The 23,970-nt window shown below is 44.1% G+C and overlaps 1 protein-coding gene across 1 annotated transcript in view; it reads left to right on the plus strand.

Moving 5' to 3' along the window:
• PAK5 (p21 (RAC1) activated kinase 5) overlaps window positions 1-23,970 on the plus strand; it is a 157,899-nt gene that overhangs the window by 38,836 nt on the left and 95,093 nt on the right. Inside the window, exon 2 of the mRNA XM_044454402.1 lies at window positions 18,786-18,867. Within this exon, the coding sequence (XP_044310337.1) occupies window positions 18,786-18,867 (82 nt within the window). The remainder of the gene's footprint in view (window positions 1-18,785; window positions 18,868-23,970) is intronic.

A 23,970-nucleotide genomic window follows, 5' to 3' on the forward strand; every position in this document is an offset into this window, starting at 1 on the left:
TGGCCTATTCAGATTAGGGACGAATATAACAGTAGTCTACATAATTAGGAAGATAATGTAAATATATTCCCATAAGAGTGATGGGCTTGAGATATAGTTGGGACAAATGGAATCCTGGAACTGGGAGAGCTGTATAGTTAAACCACTTGTCCTAAGATGGGACCTTCAGGAATTTACCACCACCCAAAACAACACACTGGTGGTAGAACATCTGCTTTGTGTGCAGAAGAACCCAAGTTCAACACCTGATATCTCTAGTTTGGCCTGGGAAAAAGTTCGGCCTGAGACCCTGGAGATCTTCTCCCATCAGTGCCAACAATACTCGTCTGGACGGACCAGTGGTCTGATGTGCTTTAAGTCAGCTTCATCTGTTCATTTGCTCCTAGGAGAACCTTATACCCAACTTTATGCATTGCAGTGTAAGGTGGAACTCTCAGAGTGACTGCACTCCAAAGAGACAATTTCTGTCATCTGACATCTGAAACTGTACATTACATTTCAATGCAGAATGCACATACGTTCCTGGATGTATAGACAGTAAATTGCAATAAACCAGCTTGCCCCATATTTATATAGCAGTGGGAACCCAAGAAGTTCAGGGTACGCAAACAAAGATTGATGCAACTTTAAAGAGAAAGTATTACAAGCACAACACACCATCATGCTGGTAACAAGCTGTGTGAGCAAATATGCTCCGCTTCTTGTAGGCATGGTGGCAATTTTCATTTAGCAAAATCCAGGGTTTCTTTATTTCTTTATTTGGAGTTTTTATATGCTGTCCCATTGCTTAACGCCTCGGAACGGCTATGCCTCGGGACGGTTTAAAGTTATTGAGGCTAAAATATTTCAAAACAACATGCCTCCCAGTAATGATATTTCTGGGATTACCCTCATTCTGCATGTGTGGGAATGTAACTGCTGCATGACCCCAGTTTGTTTGTTTGTGATATTTATATACAGTCCTATTGCAGAAGCCTCAGGACGGCTTACATAAATAAAATGCAAATATCAATATACATAAATTATAACAAAATATCAACATAAAAATCAACATAAACAAATTGACCCACTCTAGCTGCAGTTAAAAATATAATATTTAAAAATACAATATTAAAGCTTATTAAAATTTTGATGAATAGAAAGGTCTTAACCTGGCACCGAAAAACTTATAATGACGGTGCCAGGCGGACCTCTCTGGGGAGCGCATTCCATAGATGGGGCGCCATCGCAGAGAAGGCCCTCTTCCGGTGCTCTGCCTCCTAATATCTTTCACAGAGGGTTCCCGGTGGAGGGCTTCTGCTGCCGAAGTCAGGGGGCAGGAGGGCAAATAGGGAAGAAGGCATTCCTTTAGGTATCCAGGTCCCAATAATCCAGTTTGCTGGATTCACATTCCGAGCCATTTGAGAGAAAGAGTCAGCATGATAATCCACACTCATGGGTGATATACAGGTTGAATGAGGGCTGTTGTTGAAACATGGGTTGTTCCTGAAACATAGCTTGCTGTGTTGTCAGAACCCAGTTGAGTTAAAAACCATGGTTTGTTATCCATGAACAGGCCATGAAAAAAATGCATGATTCGCTGTTAGGTTGTGAACTGTGTTTTGTTCACCTTGGTTAGTTATCTTGGCTAGGTTCAGCCAACATCAGAACCCACATTTCCACAGCAACCATCAGTTCAATGACAACCCACATTCAACCCATACTCAACCCTCGGGTATAGGTTATTGTGTTGTTTGTGTGAGATGGTGGCTGATCTCACTATTGATATGTTAAATCGGGAGTGCAGAACATCTTCCATCCCGTTTGGGAACTCTGAAGTTGTTGGGGCTGAGGTCAAAAGAAGTGGGGCCAAAAATACCAGCATGTGTTACATAAAGCTCTGTCAGTGAATGAGTCTCTGTGGGGACATTGCATCCTGTTGGAATGGAATACAAAGCCAAGGGACCACCAAATTATTGGCTGCTGAGAAAAAAAAGAGGTAGCCCACATGTAGGATTGTGGCATTCTAGTGACCCCTGGAGGGCCAGATTTGGCCTTCAGGCCTGAGCTTTCACATCCCTGTTTTGAAAGACACAGCCAAGCATCTGCTGTAGGGAGAAGTCAATAAGAATAAACATTTTCCAAGGGTGACAGAGCTTTGTGGAAATATTTTGATTCTCCTCAGAGGCCTGCTTTCAAGCTGAAAAGGTCTGATGAAGATTATTGGGTGTGGTCCCAGCTTTAATTCCAAACTTTCCCCCTTCTTCATTGCAGTATTTGCAAGGAAACCAGCTACTTCCAGGGTTCTGCTCACATACCTACAGTTACCAACATATTGGTAAACCCAGTGTAAACTGACTAACCAACAGTAACATCGAAAACTCTCTCTATTCGTCTTCTTTGCTTTTCAACTTAAGCATGCTATAGCAGAACTAATCGATGGAGCAGCCGCTGAAAGTGCTGTGTTTGAGAGAAAGGGTGCAATGCTGAATATGGAGTAAAAAGCTGCTCTCTGTGTGTCTCTCAGGGAGGAAAAGAGCTAAAGAAACCCCAGAATATTCCAGTTAAAGGAAACTGAGAAGGTGCAGTTAATAGGCTGATTTTTTGCTGATTAGACTTGGATCACAAGGTCCTTTGTCCAAGGGACTGCATTTCTCAGAGCAGTCAATACATAAGATCAAAAGAACAGGATGGTGCTTTGACTTCGAGACTCTTTTGTTTTGTGCAGTAGTCCCTGGCACCTTCAGCTTACCTTGAATAGAAAATAAAGTTCAGGTTTTTGGCAATTTTGGCAATTCAACCATTTTATACATTTTTATTTATATAGGCAAGATGTGAAAACAGGCACCTAGCAAAGCAAACAAATCTTTTTGAAACAAGCCTCCTAATGCTTTGATTTAATCTCATTTTCAGTCCCTGTCAATTTTCTGTGTGTTTGGTGTGTGTGTGGGGTGGGGGGGGACCTGTGGTTGAGATCCCAGGAAGTGGCTTTTCAGGAAATTAAACTTGTGTTCCGTTGCAAGGCTGGTTCAATGCAGGCAGGCCTGTTTCATAATTATTCCTCCAATTGCCCCTGTCTGCCTGGAGAACAGCAAGGACTGACTCAATTGGAATGCTGAAGCAAGGCTTTTCTGATCCGAGATTGTCCGATATGCACAATTACATAATATTGTTTATGATTCAAGGATACAAGATCTATTTCTACAAAGGAAATAGATTAGATCTTAGCAATGATAACCAGAAATGGAAATGGGGAAAATATCTCTCTAATCTCAGGTTTACATTTCCACTCCATTTTTTAAAACCCATAATTCTGTGAGTAGCTACTCAGCAGGAAGTGCTGTTGAATTCAACAGGGCTTACTCCCAGGTAAGTGTGTCTAGGACTGCAGCCTAGGTATATCTTAGGGTACACTTTACTCCAGAATCAAATGCTGGCTTTGAATATCATTGTTTATGGTGATAAGAATATCTATTAAGCTCAGAGAGTTCTTGGATATATGGCAATGTGACATCTAAATAATTGGAAGTAGGAAATGAAAGGATAGGAATGACAAAGCAGCCCTTCCTCCCACTAGTGCACGACATATTAACTCCTTTTGCTCAATATTTTCAAGACGGGTGGTGTACGCTGAAGCTCAGCCAGAGCTCCTCATGGTCTGTGAGGAACGCAGTGTTGAAAAACAACTCCCTCTTTTCATGGTTTATTGGCTGGGCTTATGGAAATGTGCACCTGTTCCTTTGCGCTGCCATTCCCCTCACTCCCTCTCTTTTGCTCTTTCTCTCTCAGTTAACTTCTCCCATAGTTATTGGATGTTACTGAAAAACTTACTCCCTCACTGCCCACCACCGACCCCATGGCATTATGGAGCAGGTTTAAAAGTGCTGCTCCTTCGGGGATCTCACCTCTTGTATGCATCCATTCTGAGGGCTACCCATTTATTCCTAGTGTCTCTGTGTTTCTTTTAACCAGTTATGATTTGTAAAACAGCAAGCCCACTTTCATCCCGCTGAAGGACGCAATGGGGCTGTCCCTGGCGCACTTTGCCCAATTAAATACGACAGGAGTGGGAGGAAAAAAAACCTGTATTTTTATTCTTGAAAATAAAGTTTGTTCCCAGAAAGAGAGTAATTGACCCAGAAAGCACAGGGGAGGCTCCTTGTATGCCCCCGCTGACCAGGTAGCAATGACAGCTGCTTATTGGTTGAAATTCCCACCGTGATTGCTGATTGACACATTTGAATTCAGGTGGTCTCCATGCTTGCCTGGGAAGCTGGGCTACCTGGAGGTCGGGCTGAGAGCCTCTGGAGAGGGTTTCTTCTAAATCTCTGACCACGTGGAGGCTTCAGGTACACTGATAACATTTGCAAATGTGACGAGCTTGCCTGAGCTTAATTCCAGCCAGCCAGGTATGTCCTACACCATGACTGCCAAAGTGTTCATATAGCCAAACTGACTGGATACATGGCATAGTTGTGCCAGCCCATCCGCTCTGATGGACTTGGGATTGCCCTTGTGATTCATCCAGGAAGGATAAAGAAATAGTGCCAATGAACAGTACTACAGAAGCATCAGTAGCTAGGAAAACAGGGCCAGCAAACTTATTTTTTAAAGAACAAACATCACACTTGGAGTTGGAGAGAATATTTCTGTTCCCCATAAACCACCATATTTGGTCCCAAAGAGAAGAATACCTTGGCTAGCCTTGGTAAAAATCACAACTTCAATAGACAGAATCCAGGGGGCCCCCACCCCGAAACACACACGCACTGCTTCCGCAGTGTTGATTTCCAGGGCAACATGACATGGAAATGCCATTTCTAGAATAAGGCAGATCAGCATTGCTTGGGCAATGAAGCTCTGCTGGCCAGCCTCCTTAGGCCTTCCTCTAGGAAGCACCAAATCTCCTTTGCATGAGAAGTGGGCCCCACCTGTACAGGACAATCAGTGGGACCTACCACCTGTGGAGGGGGGTTGGCACCACAGAAAAGATTTGGCTGGGCTCCATTGGATTCTGCCTGTAATATTGGCAGTTGAACTTACTTGAGCACAGCCAGCTTAACTCTTCTGTTTCCTCTGAAGATCAGTGTAGGTTGCCAAGGCCAGGGTTCAACTGGATTGTTGCTGTTTTTACGGGGCAATCCTACCTATTTCTAGACAGAAACAAGTCCTACAGCTCCCAGCATGCTCCTGCCAGCTAAGACTTGTGGGACTTCCTTGGGTCTAAGCATGCATAAGATTGCTCCCTGAGTGTGAAAATAGTTTGTGCTGTATTGTGTGATTTTTGACACAAAGCTCAGCTCCTCTTGATGTGTAATGGGACTATGGAAATGAAAGGATGGAGAGTGTAACTCTGGAACATCCAAAAGTTAATACCAAAAGAGACTTGGTCACTCCTAATCATTTGTTAATCTGATAATTTAAATTGCAGTGATTTAGTGGAATGCTTGCTTCTTTGTCAACAATTGTCACTTTTATTACTGTAAGGGAAAATCATTAGAATTGGCCTTTAAAAAATCCTCATTGAATGAACTAGACCCCTGAGATTTTAACATCCCAGAGAATTTTAGAAAGGATACCTTTCTTAGGACTTGGAGAAATTACAGAAATTCTGAATCTCCTGGGCTGACTGCTTAATAGTTGCTTGTGAGAAAATTGTCACAGAAAGTGAGATGTTGGGATTAATAGATCAGTGTCCCTAATACTTCTCTTCCAAGTCTGCCAACAACTGATTGAAGGATTTAATTAATCTGAAATGGGGAACTGCACATTCAGCTACCAGTAATGAGTCTGGGCTACGATAAACCTTGCAAAAACTTTCAGAATGGCAAACAGTGTGGCCGCAATGGTGCATGCATACACCACATTTTCCTGGTTCCATTAGCACAAGACTCCTCAGTTGTTCTGCACTGTTTCTCCAGCTTTATCCAGTTTGAGAGCTATATGCATATTTGGCCTGAAGGAGGAAGCATAAGGCCTTTCTTGCTTGCTTCCAGACCCTTTTTGTACATGCATCTCATCTCAGCAAGATGTGAAGAGGTGACCTACCCCCAGTGCTTTTTTTGTCATAGAACGCACAGGAACGGAGTTCCAGCACCTTTTTTCGATGAATTTTCCAAGTTTTAAAAGTAACTTTTGAAAATCTGATGTTTGGTCCATGTGGATTCGAATCGCCCTGTCAATTGTAGCAGGTCGGTGGCAAAATAATTAAAATGGTACATGCGGGCTGCTTGGGTGTTGAGTCTGATGCATGCGTATTTCACCCACGCTGGTTGTGATGGCGCTGCTTGGCTTGTGGCACTGCTCAGCTTGTGACTGGTCGTGTGGTCGCGCGCTGAGTGCTTACTGCAGGTGGCGACCGCTATGTTTCGTAACACAACTGACGTGTGTGGGTGTGTGTACAGTGATTGATTACGTGCGAAAGGTAAATAATTTCATGAGTTCCGGCACCTTTTTTCTTACAAAAAAAGCACTGCCTACCCCCATTCAGTAATAAGAACACAATTAAATCTCCTGGGCCCGGTCCTGAGGCAGCAGATGCCTATGCATTTGTTCAGCAGGATATTTGCTTTGGGGTTTCCCTTTGCCTTGTGCAGGGGTGGTGGCGGTGGCAGAAAGTGCACTGCGGAAATGTTCAAATGTATTCCGTGCTGATCAGGAATAGCACTCCAGGCCTTGGTGAGTGGGGAAGGTGGCCGGAGATGGTGGCAGGGAAAGCAGTGCCATATTCCTAGGCCAGGACCTCCCATGGCGGGAAGGAAAGTTAAATGGCAGCAAGTTTCTTCCCCTCTTTGGCTGAGCTGCTTCTAGCCCCTGAATACTTCCTCTTAGTCAACACCCAGTTCCAGCCTCCTCCACAACTTACATCCACTTCCTGTTTTTCCCCCGTTCTCCTCATGGCTGCCTTCTTGTAGAAAACAAGGGACTGTGCTTCCTAACAATGGAGTGAGCCCCATTGGTTGCAGGATTACCCATGTGCATTATACTTAGGGAGAAGAAAACACTATTATAAATATGAGAAGACCCCTGAAAATAGCACTTGCATCCCGAGCCTCACACATCTGGGTTTTCCTTTTACCACCAGTACCAGGGGAACCCTTTCTCCACAGCAAGATTCCACACAACCTGAATTTGCAATAAATATTGGAACAATGCAGATTTTGTGGGTCTTCCCTGAGCAACAGTTGCCCTCCCACTTTGCCAGGTGAGAGTGGCAATGTCCATTCTGATCCAGCATTCGGACCTTTACTGTGACGGAATGGAATTTTGCCTCGGAGAAGCAGCTCTAAGGTGGCTGCATGTTCTGCTTTACAGTGTCTGTCAGTCCTCTGGCTCAAGGCCTCGTCTATTGGAAGGGTCACCCAGACCGAATCCAGTTTAAAGTAGAGGAAACCATAAGAAGGGTGAGCAGGTAGGAACCCTGAAGTTGCCCATCAATGGTGAGCAACCAGGCATCATCTCATCACAGTTTTGCCCCGACAGTGAGGTTTATTCTAGTGTATTTTTCTCTAGCCATTCTCTTTAATTGTATGGTTCTGCATCTCAATTCATATATGCCAGTTTCTGAGCTGATGATGCCCCTTCTTTGGCTGCACACCCAAAGCGGCCCCTGCATCACTAGGGGTAAATGTGAATGAGGCCAAAGTGAAGCAATGACTTTGTGTTCCATTAGCAATGTACTGAATTCTCTGCTCTGGCAACTGAAGACCCCACTGCCGGCACTGCTCAGACAGGGCTGTCAACTGCATTCGTGGCACTCTGGCCACGTGACAGGAGCAATCAGCTGGCTGGCCATGGAGGAGCTATGCCTGTGTCCACATGCCGGAAAGACCAGCAGTATCTGTGAGGGAAACAGAAGTGAGCATATCTCTTTAACAGACCTTCCTGGAGACAGTAATGAAAGGTCTCATGGGTGTCCTGCAGCAGCAGGGGGTTGGACCTGATGGCCTTCGTGGCCCCTTCCAACTCTACTATTCTATGATTCATTATGCTGGCTTTTTGCACTGTTTTGTGTTCCTGCATCTTTTTTGTAGGTTTTTCTTTTGGAAAATCTAGGTCATCTGCACAAACATCATGTGCAAGATGACTGATCCACTTTGCACAGCAATAATTTATTATTACTGAGTTGGAGTCAAGGTTGGTCATTCTTAGGGTGCAATTCTATTACCATTGCAGTAGATCCTCCAACACAGAAGCACATGAGCATCCAGTACAAGGTGCCACCCATCGGCCTCTGCATTTTATGTAGCTGCCTGCTTTCAGCCATCTCGATTTAGGGCTGGCAAGGGGAAGGGGGATGTCAGGGTTCCAGTTGGAATCAGCACATCTCTTCTGGGACAGTTGCTTGGACTCTGAAGAATCATACGGTCTCCACACATTGTATGGGAGACCACAGGATGGCACCCTTGGGAGAATTAAATTAAACCATAAGCCAACTGTTTTTTTTTCCCTAAGTAACTCTAATTCCAAGTCAAGGTGTGCCTCCTCTATTCCTTCATTCCATATTAGTACCCTGAGCCTCCCATTCCTCTGATTATGTTATTTGCCTAGAGTACAAGAATACATCATTTTGTCCCCTGAGCCTCTGATTCAAACATCTGAGGCTTTATGTCTTCCATGGATAATCACAGAAATTAAAAGAAAAAAAGTGATTTTTTTTCCTCTACTTCAGAATTGGATGAAATTTGAAGACAAAGTAAAGTAATCCTAAGGAGAGAATTGCTCCTGCCAAATTACAGAAAATAGGCACATGTTTGTTTGTGCTACATTTTGATTTCTTTCATGTGCAACTACCAATAGACTTTCTTTACAAAATTGGAAGCAATTTGCAGGGATGATTGCTATTTTGAGGGAATCAAACCTGTCAAGTTTGAGGTGAATAGACTATGGGAGTTTGTACAAGACGCTTTACATTTTGAGTATATCACAAAGAGAACAAGCTTGTCCTGCTCTGTTGTTCAGAAAATGACCACCTATATAGAAATAGTTTTAAATTTTTAAAAATCCTGCAAAGTTTCAGAAGGATGGGTCCAATATCCAGGGAGTTGCGATAGAAAACCAGGCTGAGGTTTTTGTCTTTATATAATGGAATGTGGTGGTATTGGGAAAGAATGATCATTCAGCTGAGAGAGAATGAAAGAAGGGTTGATTCTTCTTGATTGAGAAAGGGAAGGGAAAGGATTTTGAAATCACGAACAAGCAGAAATTGAAGCTGCCTTACCAGGCAACCCAACACCAAGCCTTGTTGCCTGCTTCCAAAATAGGCAGCCCAACACCAAGCCTCTTTGCATGCTTCCAAAATAGCAACTGAGAAGTGAAAGAAGAATGACACAGTTTTACATAACTTGCATCCTCCTCCAGAGGACAGTGAGCAGAAAGTTCCTGATAAAACATGTCTTAGAATTAGAAGGTAGACCCCTCAGTCACACTCCCCTTCACTTCTCTCAGCATTTCCAGAAACAAATCCAAAGAGCCCTTGTTTTGGGAGACAGAATATTTGCATGTTCAAAGGCTGAGAAGTCACTAGGCCTCATGTGGCTCCAGGTTTATCTTGTGAGTTCTCTTGTGAGGGAACCCATCTTCTCTGGAAGCGTCTCTGGAGCTCACATCTTCTCCAGAAGTCCAAAGGGGACTGGTTCTGTTCAGGCTTCATCCAAACCCAACACACATCCCTAACAGATACAACTCTTCACTGTGAGCAACACAGCTTAGACTATCATTATTTCAAGTCAGCCTTGGAGAGGGGAGAAGCAACAAAAAGAGAACATTAGGTCAATAGTTTTAAGAGGGGAAATCAAACTTTTACTAGGGATGAAGTAGCTGGTTAGAGCTGCCTTGCAAAGTGCGGAGGTCCAGAGTGTGGACAGCAGCACATTAGCCAAATCCAGCAGAGCCCAAACAACTACAGGCCAATTTTACTAAGACAGCTTCTGGAGGAAAGAGCCTGCTTTTATACAGCGGTTCCCCAGGGCTCCCAGGTGGTGTTCATCAAGGCCCTGGCAGCTGCTGCAGAGTCTGGAACCAGTCCTGTCACTGCAAGGCTCATCATTCTGGTGCTCGGCCAGAAGACAGAGCCCTGGAGCGGCCCAGATCCTGACACAAAGGAAAGCTGTTTTCAGTGGCTAATGAGAGAGAAGGCTAACCTTTGTAATTCTTGAATACCATCTTGAACTAGTACAGTGGTACCTTGGCTCATGAACTTGATTTCCAGGACTCTGGTCATGACCCAAATTGGTCATGAGCCAAGTTAAATGTCCCCGTAAGGTACAATGTAAATAAGGTTAATCCGTTCTGCAACTATTTTTTTTACTCACAAAAATGTGAAACAAAGTGACAAAGAACAACAAAGATCATGGCCATCTCCCCCGCCCCAGAGATTGTGTGTGTCGGGGGAGGCAGGCGCAATCACAGGTGCAGAGCGGGGAGCCGGGTGCGGGCGTGCTCAGGCAGGGAACATGGGCACAGTTGTGGCCATCTCCCCCCCTCAGCATGACCGCAATCGCGCCTGTGCAGGGAAGGTGGGCGCGCTCGCAATCATCACCTGATGCAGAGTTCGTGACCTGCAACAAAATTTTTATGAAATGTCTGTTCGCGACCCGATTTGGTCGTGAACTGAGGCATTCATGAGTCAAGGTACCACTGTACTGGGAAAAAGATGTTAAATTATTCTTTTCCCTGGATGTCTTTCTACAAGCCTAGGCTCTGCGAATGGAGTGACAGATGTACACTCTGTCATTTTCAATTAAAAATCCAAGTTCAGCTAAGATTTTTTAAAAATTCATTTCTTGTGCATATGAGTGCACACAAATACCTACATACAGTCTTTTTCTCTTCCATTTGCACAAGCAACTTAATAAAATAAACATAATAACATGGAGCAACAAAGATACACAGAATGGTTTGCAATAGTACCCAGACCTGGCAGTAAGATGAAGGTTAAAAGTTAGTGCAATCTTGTGCATGCAGTCCCAGATGTAAGTTTTGAGGTGTTGTTGTTGTTGTTGTTTTAAGTATTATTTCAGTCAAGATAGTTCTGCACTGGAACCAGGCTGCAACTGCTTTACCCACATGTTCTAGATTGCATATATTCAAGGACCAATATGCCAGTGACCAACCAGTGTCATTGTCCATTATGAATGGGTCAATAAAACTCTACTATGCCACGTGATCAGTTGCAGGCTCTGTGTCTTGCAACAAGACAAAAGACTCCTGTTCTTTAGTTGCTTTTTTTGGTGGGGGGGCGGGTTATGCTTCAGGTAAGCATTCACAGTGAGAGTACTCTTTGTGCACAAGGTTTAGTAACATCCTTCAACATAGCGCTACATTAAAAATGAAACTGCATGTTTTGGTGGAGAGAGTGAATGTTTAATGCCATTTTCCAAATGGGGAGTGATACACAAAAGAGCAAACTGTGTGAAATCTCATCTGGGAACTGACTGAACAAATATTTGTAATATAGGCATTGTCTGTGCATCCAGTTAATAGGTTTTATTTTTAAAAGATGGCACAGTGATGCAAGAATAGATTAATCATAGTCAGTATTCAAAATCTTTGTTACAACTGGGAGCTTTTTGACATCAAGAATTTTTTATAAGCACTCAACACATGTCCTATGCAACAAATGATGACTTGTTAATGCAGCTTTTAATCAAAAGGCAGATGAACACCTCAGTCCTATGTATGTCTCCTTGGAAGTGTGTTTCAGTCATCCCAGCTAAGTGTTTATAGAATAGCAAACTAACAGTGCTTAGGAAAGGCATCTGATGCCTGTTTTCAAAGAAGTAAATTCCACTGATTTCAGTGTAAGTGTGTGTAGGATTGCTGCCTTAACCAAAGTTACACTGAATATACTCCCACTTCCATTTTGCAGTCAACCTGAAGTAGTGCTTTTGTTAGGGAATATGAAATATTTTTCCCCAATATTAACATGAATTCTTAAAATGTGGACCATTTTATAAATCTGAACCTGCTGTTTTTCCTCTTTGCCACAGCATTGTCACGACGTGTCACGTCACGTCACATCGCCCGCCCGCCCGCCCACCCTTCTTTCCTTTGTATCTTCTGAGATAATCAGATAGGAGTTCCAGCCAGTTGGGGGATGCATGGAGAACAGGATGATGTCACAATGCTCTGTAGCCAATTGGATTTGGCTAATTGACAAGGGCATGGTGGGTGGTCACATGTAACCAGTTTGGAATCCACAAACCCTGCTTCAATGCAATTGCCAAAAAATCTCCAGTGGGAGGGGGTAGATCGGAGCGGAAAACCTTCACCAAAAAATGTCCCTTGCAGAGATAGTCCTCCTCATAAGTAACGGTATATTCATCACACATGCACCACCATGATTGCACTTACTGCACAGGCTTCCCCATAAAACTATATGGCAATTTTCAGGTACAATCACAGGTTTATGCTGATGCTCAAGGAATGCGAGAATTCTCACCTCCTGGAATAATGAGTGGACCAGAACATAATTATCCTTGGGATTTTGCACTTCTGCAAATTTTATGATGCCATTCTTTGCTCAAAAGAGAATAAAAATGCATCTCGATGAATATTTTACAGCGAAATTGCAGAGAACAAGCGTTGGCTCTCGTTGCAAAGCTTCTGCTTGTTGGGGGCTCTAATCTTGCCCTGCCTGAAAGGCCAGCAAGGCAGAATCTGCAGGCAGGGAGTGCTTCCTGTTTTTCCTTTCCCTCTACTTATATGGATGGAGGAGAAAAAGCATTGTCTTCCTTCCAATGCCAGGAAACACATTTAGAACAGCTCAAGAGATGGTCTACATGTTTCCACACCTTGGCTAGAGTGTGGTTGAGGGCTGAAAGGGCTATGGATCTATACCTGCTCTATCCTATACCCCCACAAGCACCCCCCCCCCCAAGATGTTTCTTCCTCCACACACACAACCACTGTGAGCTTAGAGATATGATCTTGTAGACAGAGACATGGTAGAAACCTCTGCTGACTTGCATCTCTCTTCCGATCCAAAAATATGTGTGAAGGGCAGTGTAGGTAAAATTCTGAACGTGTTTATAAAAACCAAGCCTGTTGCCAATTTTGTTTCTTCATTCCTAAACAAAAGCAAAGAATTACATGGCCTAACACAATTTATCAGCTAGCAGTCAAAGTGTACACAGCAAGCCTATACCTTAGGAGTAAGCCCCAGTGGTTTCACTGGGGTTTGCTTCGGGGTGAATCTGTATGGCATTGCAGCCTCAGTGTCCCATGCCTGGACACCATCATAACATCATAGAACAGTTGGGTTGGAAGGGGTCAGAGGATCATCAGGTCCAACCCCTGCTCAGTGCAGGACTCCAAGTTAAACCACCCTTTTCAGATGTCCAGCTGCATCTTGAATGCCTCCAGTGTGAGAGAGCCCACAGCCTCCCTGGATCATTGGTTCCACTGTTGTACTGCTCTCACAGTCAGAAAATGTTCCCTGATAAAGCTCCCCCTTTTCAGCTTTGGGGAAGGACACTTACAGCAGGAACTGTGCAAATTCATATCACTGTTTTGTACTTATCTCATTCCAAGAAGCAAATAAGCAAAGACTACACAGCAGAAGGGAAGCAGACCCATCGTAAGCTGTCTTGTCTCTTTGAAGGTAGATTTTTGAAGAGAATTTTCTGTATTGAGAATTTTCTCAAACCTAGTTTGAGTCTAGATCAGAGTGGACAAACTTCAGGCTTGCAAGATCTGATTTATTTTGCTTTTATGCCAAGTAATGGCTTAGGAGGTGGAAACAAATGCAACGTTGGCTTGGGGCGGAGCCAGTTACTGGCCATCCCTTCCCCATAAGCCTTCATATAAAACTCTGTATCTGAATTACTAAAGGTCACAGTTTTTCCAACACTGAACTAAAATTGGTCAAAAGACCTGGTCAATGGCAATCCATCTCATATTTTACAGGCAAGGCAGTAACATAACAAGAATGAAATGATTAGTACAAGGTCAACCACGGCAGAGCATTTTTTATTTTTACTTGCAGTTTTACCTGCATTTTTTAAAAACTATTGGGAGTCAAAATCCTGTGGCGGTTTGCTGTGCATTACTTAGAGATTCACCAGCGGATCCCTGCCCTCGATGCTCAGAAATGGCTGCCACCCACAACAGTGCGGGTCTAGAACCTGCTGCTGTTCTAGAGGTAAGTGAAACAGAAACCCAATTTGCCACTCGGAAGGAGCGATCACAGCTCTCTCTCTCTGCCTCTCTCTGTTTCTCTCTCATTTTGCATCTGAGGCCTTGCCTGTGCATCAGATTATTCCTCTGCTGCAGGAGAGTCTGGCCCTGTCCGTTAATATGAGGGAGAGGTGCTCTCGCTCTTGGCATGAGTAGGATGCAGCATGCTTCCCTCCCACGGATCAAGGGAAGCTTCTCAAAGCGCAAAGGTTTTGTCTGCTTTCTTTGCCCTCTTTTAAGACACTGGCAGTCTAAGCTAATTCCTCAAAGCCTGCAGGTACCCTTCCCCCATGCGTGAGTATGCTTTGATCAAATATTATTGGCATGAGTTGAAGGATCCCTGGGAGCCGAATATTACGAGATCTCTCAGCACGACAGCTTTACTCACACAGAGGCATGAGCCAGGACAGAGCTGAAGCTGTTAATATTTTTAAAATAAAGCAGAAGAGGTATCAATCTGGGAAAGCATAAGAGCATTTAGCAAGGCACCTGGGTTTGCAAGATGCCGCATTTATGTGGAAGCTGATGTGATATTTAATATTTTTAGGATATTTCACCCTTTACTCAAGACATCCCTCCCTCCCTGTCTTTCCCACCTTCCCTCCCCCTTTCTCGCTCTCTATCTTTTAAGTGAAACAACCTTTCTCAGACAAATATGGGGCTTCGAACACAGTTCTTCCGCAAACTGCACACTTTTCTGAATTCTGTGATGCCGTTCTCCCCTCCAAGATTGCATTAAAGAATGGATGTATTAGAAGAACTGCATATAAAAGCAAAGGGACTTTCTAAAATCTCACTGGGATTTTCTATTTAATTTGTGAAATTTGGACAAAGCAGACCTATGGCTTGAATACCAAAGCTGCTGTGGGGTTGGATCCAGACATAGTCATGCTCAGAATAGACCCGCTGAAATCAGTAGGACACAGGCATAACAACCTGGAATCTTTTCTTGTAATAGGTCTACTCTAAGCAAGGCTAAGCCTCGGTCCAAAGTCAGAAAATTAGACAAATTTCCTTTTATTTAAAAATAAAATTTCTTGTGCTTAAAAAATTAAAAATAAAACAATGTCAAAAATAAAAGGATGTCAAACCAGGGACAACCGCTTGGACACATTAGAGGGGTGTCTCTGCCTGTCTTTCAAAGGATACTACTGACTGTCTCAGGGAGGAAAAAAATGGGAAAAGCCACAGCAAGTGAAAAAGGGCTCATGGGCAAGAAAGGGGGCACCAAGCCAGTGACTCGGTGATGCCACTGGATCATCAGCGGAGTAGCTGAGGAGGCTCAGGCAAGTTCAGCAAAAGCCCAGGTTCAGAAACAACAAAAACCCATTGTGAGTTCAAGAAGCCGAACAACAAACTGTGTATTGTTGGCTTGCATGAACTTATGGAAGCTATCCATGCTCACATGCCATGGCAGCCCACCATATCACTCATGGCAACCCACCAACTTGTTCCTCATGATGGGTTGTCATGTCATGCAAACCCTATCACTGAAACATGTTCTTTCTGTATAGCTCTGTAGCAGCCAGCCTCATTGCAAGTCTCACTGCTTGGGAAATGGGTCTGCTGAATCTGCCGGGTTTCCAGCAGGTGGGGAGCCAGCCTTTTCCAAGGTGTGACCAGATGTGAGGTCCTGCATTTTGCAGGCAGCACTTGTATTGTTCAGGATGGGGTGAATTATTCTGTGTGCAGGTGCAGAGGGGCAGCAAGAGTTTATAAATTCTTCTTCTGCCCCTTGATGTACACATTCTTTGTTGGAGTTGGTTTCCTTGCTGGCTGCATTTATTTATTTCATGTTTTAAGAAGTGGAGTTTAATTACACTTGGTGTTCTAGATGAAAAGCAGCTGAGCACAGCAGAGGTTTTGTGAATGGAGTATTTTGCCTTGGTGCTGGGCATTGGAGCCCGGTCGGTGGTGCTTGAGCCGATCAGGGTTCATTTCTCTGTTTTACTGGTTGGACGGCTGCAATTTTGGAAATTGTCCTGAAGACCTAGGAGCAAGGCCTTCTGCAGACACAAAACCAATGATTTTGGTGGAACTGTGCCAATTTTCATCAGCTGCACATCATTAATACGGAAGCTGCAGTCTGAGTGAATTTTGAAGACTTTTAGAGCTTGAATGCGAGACAAATTGATTTCACACTTCTGCAGCAACTTCATCATCCTCATTTCAATTATAGAAAGCCACAATTAATGCTAATATGTTTCATTAATGCAGAAAAAAAATTCAGACTTCTGGTTTAGATTTTTCCCTTAGGCAACTGGAAACATATATTCATTATCCCCCCTTCCCCACACACACACACACACACACACACACACACACACACACGCACACACACACACCTTTTATTTATTTATTGTTTATTGTTTATTTAGAAAATTTCTATGCCGCCCCATTCGCCGAAGCCTTGGGGAGGCTCTTTTTCCCCTGTTAAATCACTATCTCTGTCCTTGACACTTCTGTAACATTAATGTTTTCTCACCAAATGCAGATTGAGGGGGAAAAATAGCAATGGTTATTCTGTCTCTGGCAATCACATTCTGCTATGCCTGGCACAGCACAGCTGAAGTTATCCTAGGTGTGGCACCTCTTTCTCTCTCTTTAAAAAAAATAATTATTAATTGGTGGATCTGTGATGGATTAAAGATGCAGGATGCAGGCCTATATAGTACCTATATCATTAGGCATACAGTATATATGATTACCCTCAGTAAATCCCACTGAATTCAGCAGGACTCCCCGAGTGAACATGTTTAAGATTGTCCATCAAATTAATAATTACATTGATCATATTAAAAGCCGTTCAAATTTGCCCACTCTTTTTCACATCCTTTTAGTACAACACAACTTGAAGATGTACAACCAACAATGTGCGTAATTGTCAAACATTTATTTATCTAATCAAGAATGTACCTTGTTGCAAAACTCTGGAATCCATTGATGAACTAAACTACTGCAAATAATGTGTGCAATTGTTTAGATCACAGGCACATAGTGAATGTGTAGTTAATTAATTAAGGAGGTTGGGTTTGTACTTTCAGTTTTTTATCCTTAGTCTCTGGTTTAAGCTGTCTTGGGTTCCTCAACAGAGGGAAAAAAGTGGGATATGAACGTATGATGATGATGATGATGATGATGATGATGATGATGATGATATAACTTGTGTATCTATAACGGATAGGTATGTAATTATAGTTTTTCCTTCAATGTAGTTCCTGTTAAAGATGTGGCCTTGTTCTTACTGAGGTGGCGAATCCTGATCTGAGCTGTACCATTTGCAGATGGGGGCTCACAAGTTCCAAAGCATTCTGCCCCAAACATAGAAAACCAGGTGTAAGAAAGAGTGGCTGTAGACTGGTCTTCTCCCTGATATGTTCATTTCCTGTGTGGATAGAAGAGGTTTTGGTTTGCTTGTGTTTCTGTGGAAGAACATGAAGAACATAGGAATAGCTGTGCTGAGTCAGAGCAAAGGCAACCATCGGATGGCTGTGGGAGGCCCACAAAGGGTTGAGAATGCGATGACTTCCTCCTACTCACATTCCCCAGTGACCAGTTTTCAGAGGCATGACACTTCTGATGTCAGAGGTAATATACAGCTGTCATGATTAGTTGTTGTTGTGTGACATCGAGTCATCTCTGACTTATGGAGACCCCGTGAAGGAATGCCATCCAAACTGTCCTGTCCTTGCCAGCCCTGCTCAGCTCTTGTAACCTCAAGGCAGTGGCTTCCTTTATGGAATTAATCCATCTCATAGCTGGTCTTCCTCTCTATCTTCCTCCTCCTCCTCCAAGTTTCCCTAGCATCATTGTTTATTTGGAAGAGCATGGATAGCTTAGGAATAGCTGTGCTGGATCCGAACAAAGGCATGTATAAGCCAGCACTGTGTTCCTGAAGTGGCCAGCCAGATGGCTACGGGGAACTCATGACTAATCATGATCAGTAGCCACTGAGAATCATTCGTGATGATGGCAGCAGTTACTGATAATCTTCCTGTCCATGTGCAGTATTTGTCTGTTTAAAACCACCCATGCGGGTGGCCCTCTTATGGTAGAATTCCATATGCAACTCTGCCTTGAATCTGAAGTGGCCCGGCCCAAGTGCAAGTTGGCTACAACTGGGGGCGATAGGCCTACTTTCCCTTGGTGTAAGGTCCTGTGTGTCACTCCTAAATAAGAAGTGGAGGTACATGTTTTCTGGGCAACAAGGGCATCCTTCTCCCCTTTCTTGGTAAAATGTGCACACCAAAGTCGGTGGCATCATTGCTCTGAGTTGAATGGGGAGGATGGTGCTGGCCAGGTAGTGCCATGCAGTACGTGGGAAACGAAACAGCCCTGCTTGGGCCAGGGGGTGGCTTTATGGCAGACCTGAGCCTGGCATTAGTGCAGACCTCACTGCTAACCCTAAAAGAAGCCTTGTTCCAGAGAGTCGTTTCCCTGGGTTCAGCTGATGCATCAAAACACACTATTCAAAGGTGTCTGTCAGTGGGAAGCGGGGGAGGGGGAGCTGCATTCTCTTAAGAACAGCAGTGTTCTTTGTGTGCCAGTGTTTACTGTTGCCATACAAGCTGCCATTGTCTCTTGTTGATTTATTTAGTTGAATTTATTTCATTGTGCATCTCTATTAGATGTTGCTCATGGGTCAGCCGTCCCGAGACACCCTGCTGTGCTGTGGTGTGACCAGTGAAGGCATGTTCAACCATAAACAAGGTATTGTGTGCTTTAGAAGAAACATTGACAATGGCAAGACTCAGATCATTTGAAATCGTTTCAATGTTTTCTTCTTACCGGATTGCGTAGATCGTAGTGACTTCATGGACCACATAGGAGGTGTGTGTGTGTGTGTGTGTGTGTGTGTGGGGAGACATCTGGAGCAGAGATGGGGAAATTTGATTAGCTGGGCTCCGAGCAGAATCTGCTGTAACCAGGTGGAGAAGGTCATCCCAGGTGTGAGTGGATGCCTCCTGGGGAAACTAGGAATGGCCATGCTTGCTGACCCCCATGTAACTTGTCAGGGCTTGGATCCACAGGACTTAAGGTATCCAGGGCTAACCTAGCTCCTGTTGCTAAAATGGGGATACTCAGTGTGGCCACATATTCAGGGTGCTGTAAGAACAGGGGCCTCATGTGTACACCTGAACACACACATCATTCATGGTGGTTCTTATAAGCAAGGGAGAACACAGAGGAAGAGAAATCTCTGCTTCAGGGAGTCTGTTTGTGGGATGAGAGAGTTGGAGGGCACCTCAGAAGTCATCCCATCCAAGCTGCCACTCCATCCAAGATCTTTAATGCACCATAGCTAGATTGGGCAGATGGCCAGCAAGCATGACTCCAGTCCTTCTCCAGATGTCCATTTCTGCCCTTGAGATGGCCTATCCGTGGCTTGACCCTCAAGGGTTAACCTTTCTTGCCTGCAAACCTTCCTTCCCCATTCTCTTCCCTTCACAGGCTTTGGAACAGGGGTACCTGCAGTCCTGGCTGCAGTTTATTAGCTTTACTTGCTTCTGCTAAAATACATCTGACAAGCCCAGAAGAGGCAAAATAGCTGTCTGTGCAAAAGACACCCAGGGAAACAGCCTTGCAAGCTTTATCCAGGAATAGTGGGAGGCTGAGGGTGCTAATGAATCCTGGCACAAAGCTTCACGAGATGAGGAAAGTGGGTAAACAGCACTCTCATCTCTCTCTCTCTAATATCAGGTAGAGGGTTTGCTAACACTGAAAATGTTTGAGCAGCAACAACTACCAGGTAAAGAGGAAAGCATCGGCCCAGTAAATTACACAAAGACGTAGGGCCAAAATAAATATTACTTTAGGCATGTATCTAGCGGCTAGATTTCTTTTTTCATTTTTACTTTAGAATAGGCATGGGGAAGCCAATCCAGATCTTAAAACAGCCTCTGCCACTGGACTATGGTTTAGATCCAGGTTGGGCCTCTGGCACCTACGCTAGAGCAAAAACTGTGAGGGAGAGATAGAGCCCTTGGCTACAGATTTGAGGAAGTTTTCTGCCTATGCAGTATAATAAAGAATTAGCCAAACAAATAAGAGGAAAACAAAATTACAAGTTTAGGGGAGGGAAAATGTCACTAGACTTCTGTGCAAGTAATCAGAGCAAGAGGAACATACTGCAAACATGTGCTCCAAGGAGTCCCATAATTCCAAGTTATGACCGGGGCATCTGGCAGTGGTGTCATGGCAAATTCTGAAGTGCAGGCACTTGCCAGGACAGGCGCCAAAATCACGCCTCCAAGGAGAGCCCAGATATTCAGGCACAGCTTCTAGCACTTTTCAGCTTGATCTTGGAGCAGGCCTGCTGGAGCAGGGTCTTAATTGCTCATTCAAGACCAGGCCAAACAGCAGTACCTGGCGTTCTAACAGGATGAATGCATTGTTGCTTGGAAAGTCTGTGCCCCCCCTCCTGCAACTGGCAGGATCGCAGCCAATCTCAGAAGAAACAGAGAAGCCTGTGGGAGGTGATGCCAGCAATCCTGCTCGTAAAAAGGAGCTGGCATCATATCCCCATGAGCCCTGGTGCCACTACACTACAGGATTAAAATCCTTAAAGCAACTGCCCAGGCTGCCCATTTCCAGTGGTGCAATCATCCATTGTGTGGTCTAGTTACGGTTCCTGGAGGACAATGACAGGTAGCCAGTCCTATCTGGCCCGCTGAGTTTTTCCTTTAACCGGCTTCATACATGGATGAAGTTCTTGAGATCTGCCTGCTGCTACTTGGAGAGCAGGTAAAGGGTCTACCGAGAACCATGGCAGCTTGTGCTGCTTAAGGGCGAACAACTGATGTGCAGGAGGCACTGAGCTCCAGGCCTACAGAGAAACGCCTCTCTCCCAATTAGGTGCCCGGGTCTTTCTGGATGTTATGTCAATACAGCAAATAGTTTGGGCTTTCCAAAATACAAGAAGCTGTGGCTGGTGCCAGCAGCTCTCCAGATATGCAGGGCAGCATGTACCTGCCTGGAGTATTTTGCTACCTGGAAGCTCCCTGGCTTGAAAGCAGTGCTACTGCGTTTTAAACCCTCTGAGCTTCTGCCTCAGGCTGATTGCTATGTAAGTGGAGTTCATCTTTCTAGAAAAGATGAAGGTGACCTGCTGCCATCCAGATGTTTTGGGACTACAGATCCTATCAGTTTCAACCAAGATGACCAGTGGCCAGGGATTCTGGGAACTGTCACCCAAAACATCTGAAGAAAAAGATGGTCTAAGGCAAAAGCAGCACATTGCAACTTGTGGTGCACCATCTTTCATTGGTTATTCCAATTGCAACATGTTTGAGGTGAGAAATTACAGACTAATTTCTTGACCAAGGAAGGCCTTTGCTGAGTGAGTGTGCTGCCATTTGTCTGTCTGTAATTGTGCATTGTAGTGGTTTTAACTGGTTTTAATATTGTTCCTGATGTGTTTTATCAAGATTTTAGTAGTTATGTATTTTAATTGTGCATACCATGATGAATGATAATATTTATATTTTTGTAAGCAGCTTAGAGATACTTTTAAATATGGACAGCAATATATAAATCTATTTAAAAAAGAAATGTAAATATGTGGCATGACATGTTGTTCTAGGAGGGCAAGGCATGAACCCACAGTGTAAACCAGTATGACAACAATGTAGTACATGTTTAATAAATACACTCCCCAATTCAGTACATTTTGAATTGACAGACCCTTGGTCAGGGTCAGCACTATCTGAAAATCTAAAGTGAGACTAGAGCTTTTAAGTTTTGGATTACAACTCCCATTGCCCTCCTGCCAGCATATCCAGAGGTTCCAGGTGAAGGAAAATGTGGTTCATAGTTTCTAGAGGACACCAGGTTGGGAAAGGATGGCCCAGGCTGACTAGCGGGACTCCAGTTCCATTGTTAAGGGGCACTGGCTTGGGTGGGCTGGGGGTTGAAGGCCCCTTTGCCATCTAAACACGGGTAGTGTTGCATCCTGAGATTAGAAAGAATGAAGTTACAGGGGGTTCTATTCTGCAGTATTGCTATTTTTTATGTCTCTATGAGGTAGATAAACCTCACCAAGAATACAGGGAGATGCTTAGCTTGGCTTTCCAAGAAGCCAATTTCTGTGTGCTTTTGGAACTGAAACCTCACTCAAAGGAGCAACTTCAACATGTTTACAGCAGTGTTCTCCAAACTGGTTCCCCTCCAAAGGTGTTGGACTACCATTCCTTGCACATGCTGGGATGATGGAAGAGTAACCCAGCGTGTCTGGTGAGCACCAGGAAGGGGAAAGCAGGTTTAGTAACTCTGCAATACTCCGAGGAATACGGTGCTTAAAGAAAGAAAGGAAGGAAGGAAGGAAGGAAGGAAGGAAGGAAGGAAGGAAGGAAGAAAGAAAGAAAGAAAGACATTTCCCCTGGCATTTTCAGATAGTCACTTTCATTCCATGATTGGAACTATCCTGAGAATATGAGGGAGGGAAACTACATGACCATAGGCTGGAATGCCAAATGTGACAAAAAAGTTGCCATTTTAAGGCATTCTTCCACCCAGGGACAAGCAGCCCTTTGTAATAAACCGGATTTTATTCTGTGTTGCCGCTGAAGCAGCAGTTGCTGGTTTAAAGAGGCCAATGCCTACTGAAAGAGAAGAGGGACAGGAGATAAATGAGTTTGAGAAGTGTGGTTTCCTGTTGCAGCTTAGGACTGAAACTGACCGGAAGTCATCCAGGCTTGTTTTCAGACACCATTCCCAGGAGAATGGGAGCCAGTCATTCATTTAACATTCCTAGCTTCAAGATCCTTTATGGTATATTTTGGGATAAATGTTCTTTCAACATGTACAGTGTCACACTCCAGTTGAACTTTTATCAGTTGATCGTGTCTTGGGGAATTCTTAACTTGAAGTGCCACCTCTTGTTTAGAGCTCTTGCGCCTTTTCCCTTCTGCAAGACTGGTTTTTCAGCCATGTAGTTTATTCCTTAGATACAACATTGAATGCATCACAAAAACTGTCCTGTATGTTCATCTGATGAATTCAGTACGGGTTTCTGTGCACAAGACTGGCATTCCCTCTCCTAAGTTGGGCAAGTTGTGGCAGCATCTATAATATGCTATTCATATATTAAAAGTTTAAGTTATTGCTGCAGAAGTGGACAATCTGTAGCACTCGGGATGGTCTGGCTACAGCTTCCATGAGCGTTCAATATTGGCTTTGCTGGCTCGGACTGATGGAAGTCACAAACCAAAACATCTGTTGCTGGTGGTCACTGTGCCCCAAAACAAGCTCTCCTCCCTTGAAATGAGTGTGGTATCCCTGAGAACAGGGAAACAATGCTTTGTTTGCATTGCAGTATCGCCCAAGTAAGAAAGCCTTTGCCAATTGCTTTGGAAAGGCATGCTCTTCACTTGCTACCTTTTATTCTGCAGCCAAACAAGGCAAGCTGCAGCATAGCTGATGTTCTTGGACTTCTAGCTCATAACTTACTGACCATCAGTCATGCTGGCTGGGGCTGATGGGAGGTAGGCCAGCAACTTTACGAGAGGCACAGATACATGCATCAAGTAAGCATTTATAAACACTGACTTATAAACTGAAGTCAAAATGGAAGGCTCGCCTAACATAACAATGAAACCCATACCAAGTGAATGCATCTATATCAAAATCTAACATCGAATGCTGAGCAATGTTTGATGTTGTTACCATTATTGCTTTGTTACTGTTAAAATAAAGAGCTGGGCTGGATCAGGCCAAGGTGCATCTGGTCCAGCATTCAGTTCACACAGTGGCTGTGTGAAGCCCTCAAGCAGTGAGTGAATGCAACAGTACCCTCCTGCCCATGTTCCCCAGCTA

The sequence above is a fragment of the Varanus komodoensis genome, unplaced genomic scaffold, assembly GCF_004798865.1.
Source record: "Varanus komodoensis strain SLA01 unplaced genomic scaffold, ASM479886v1 scaffold7_3, whole genome shotgun sequence".
Classification (NCBI taxonomy): Eukaryota; Metazoa; Chordata; class Lepidosauria; order Squamata; family Varanidae; genus Varanus; species Varanus komodoensis.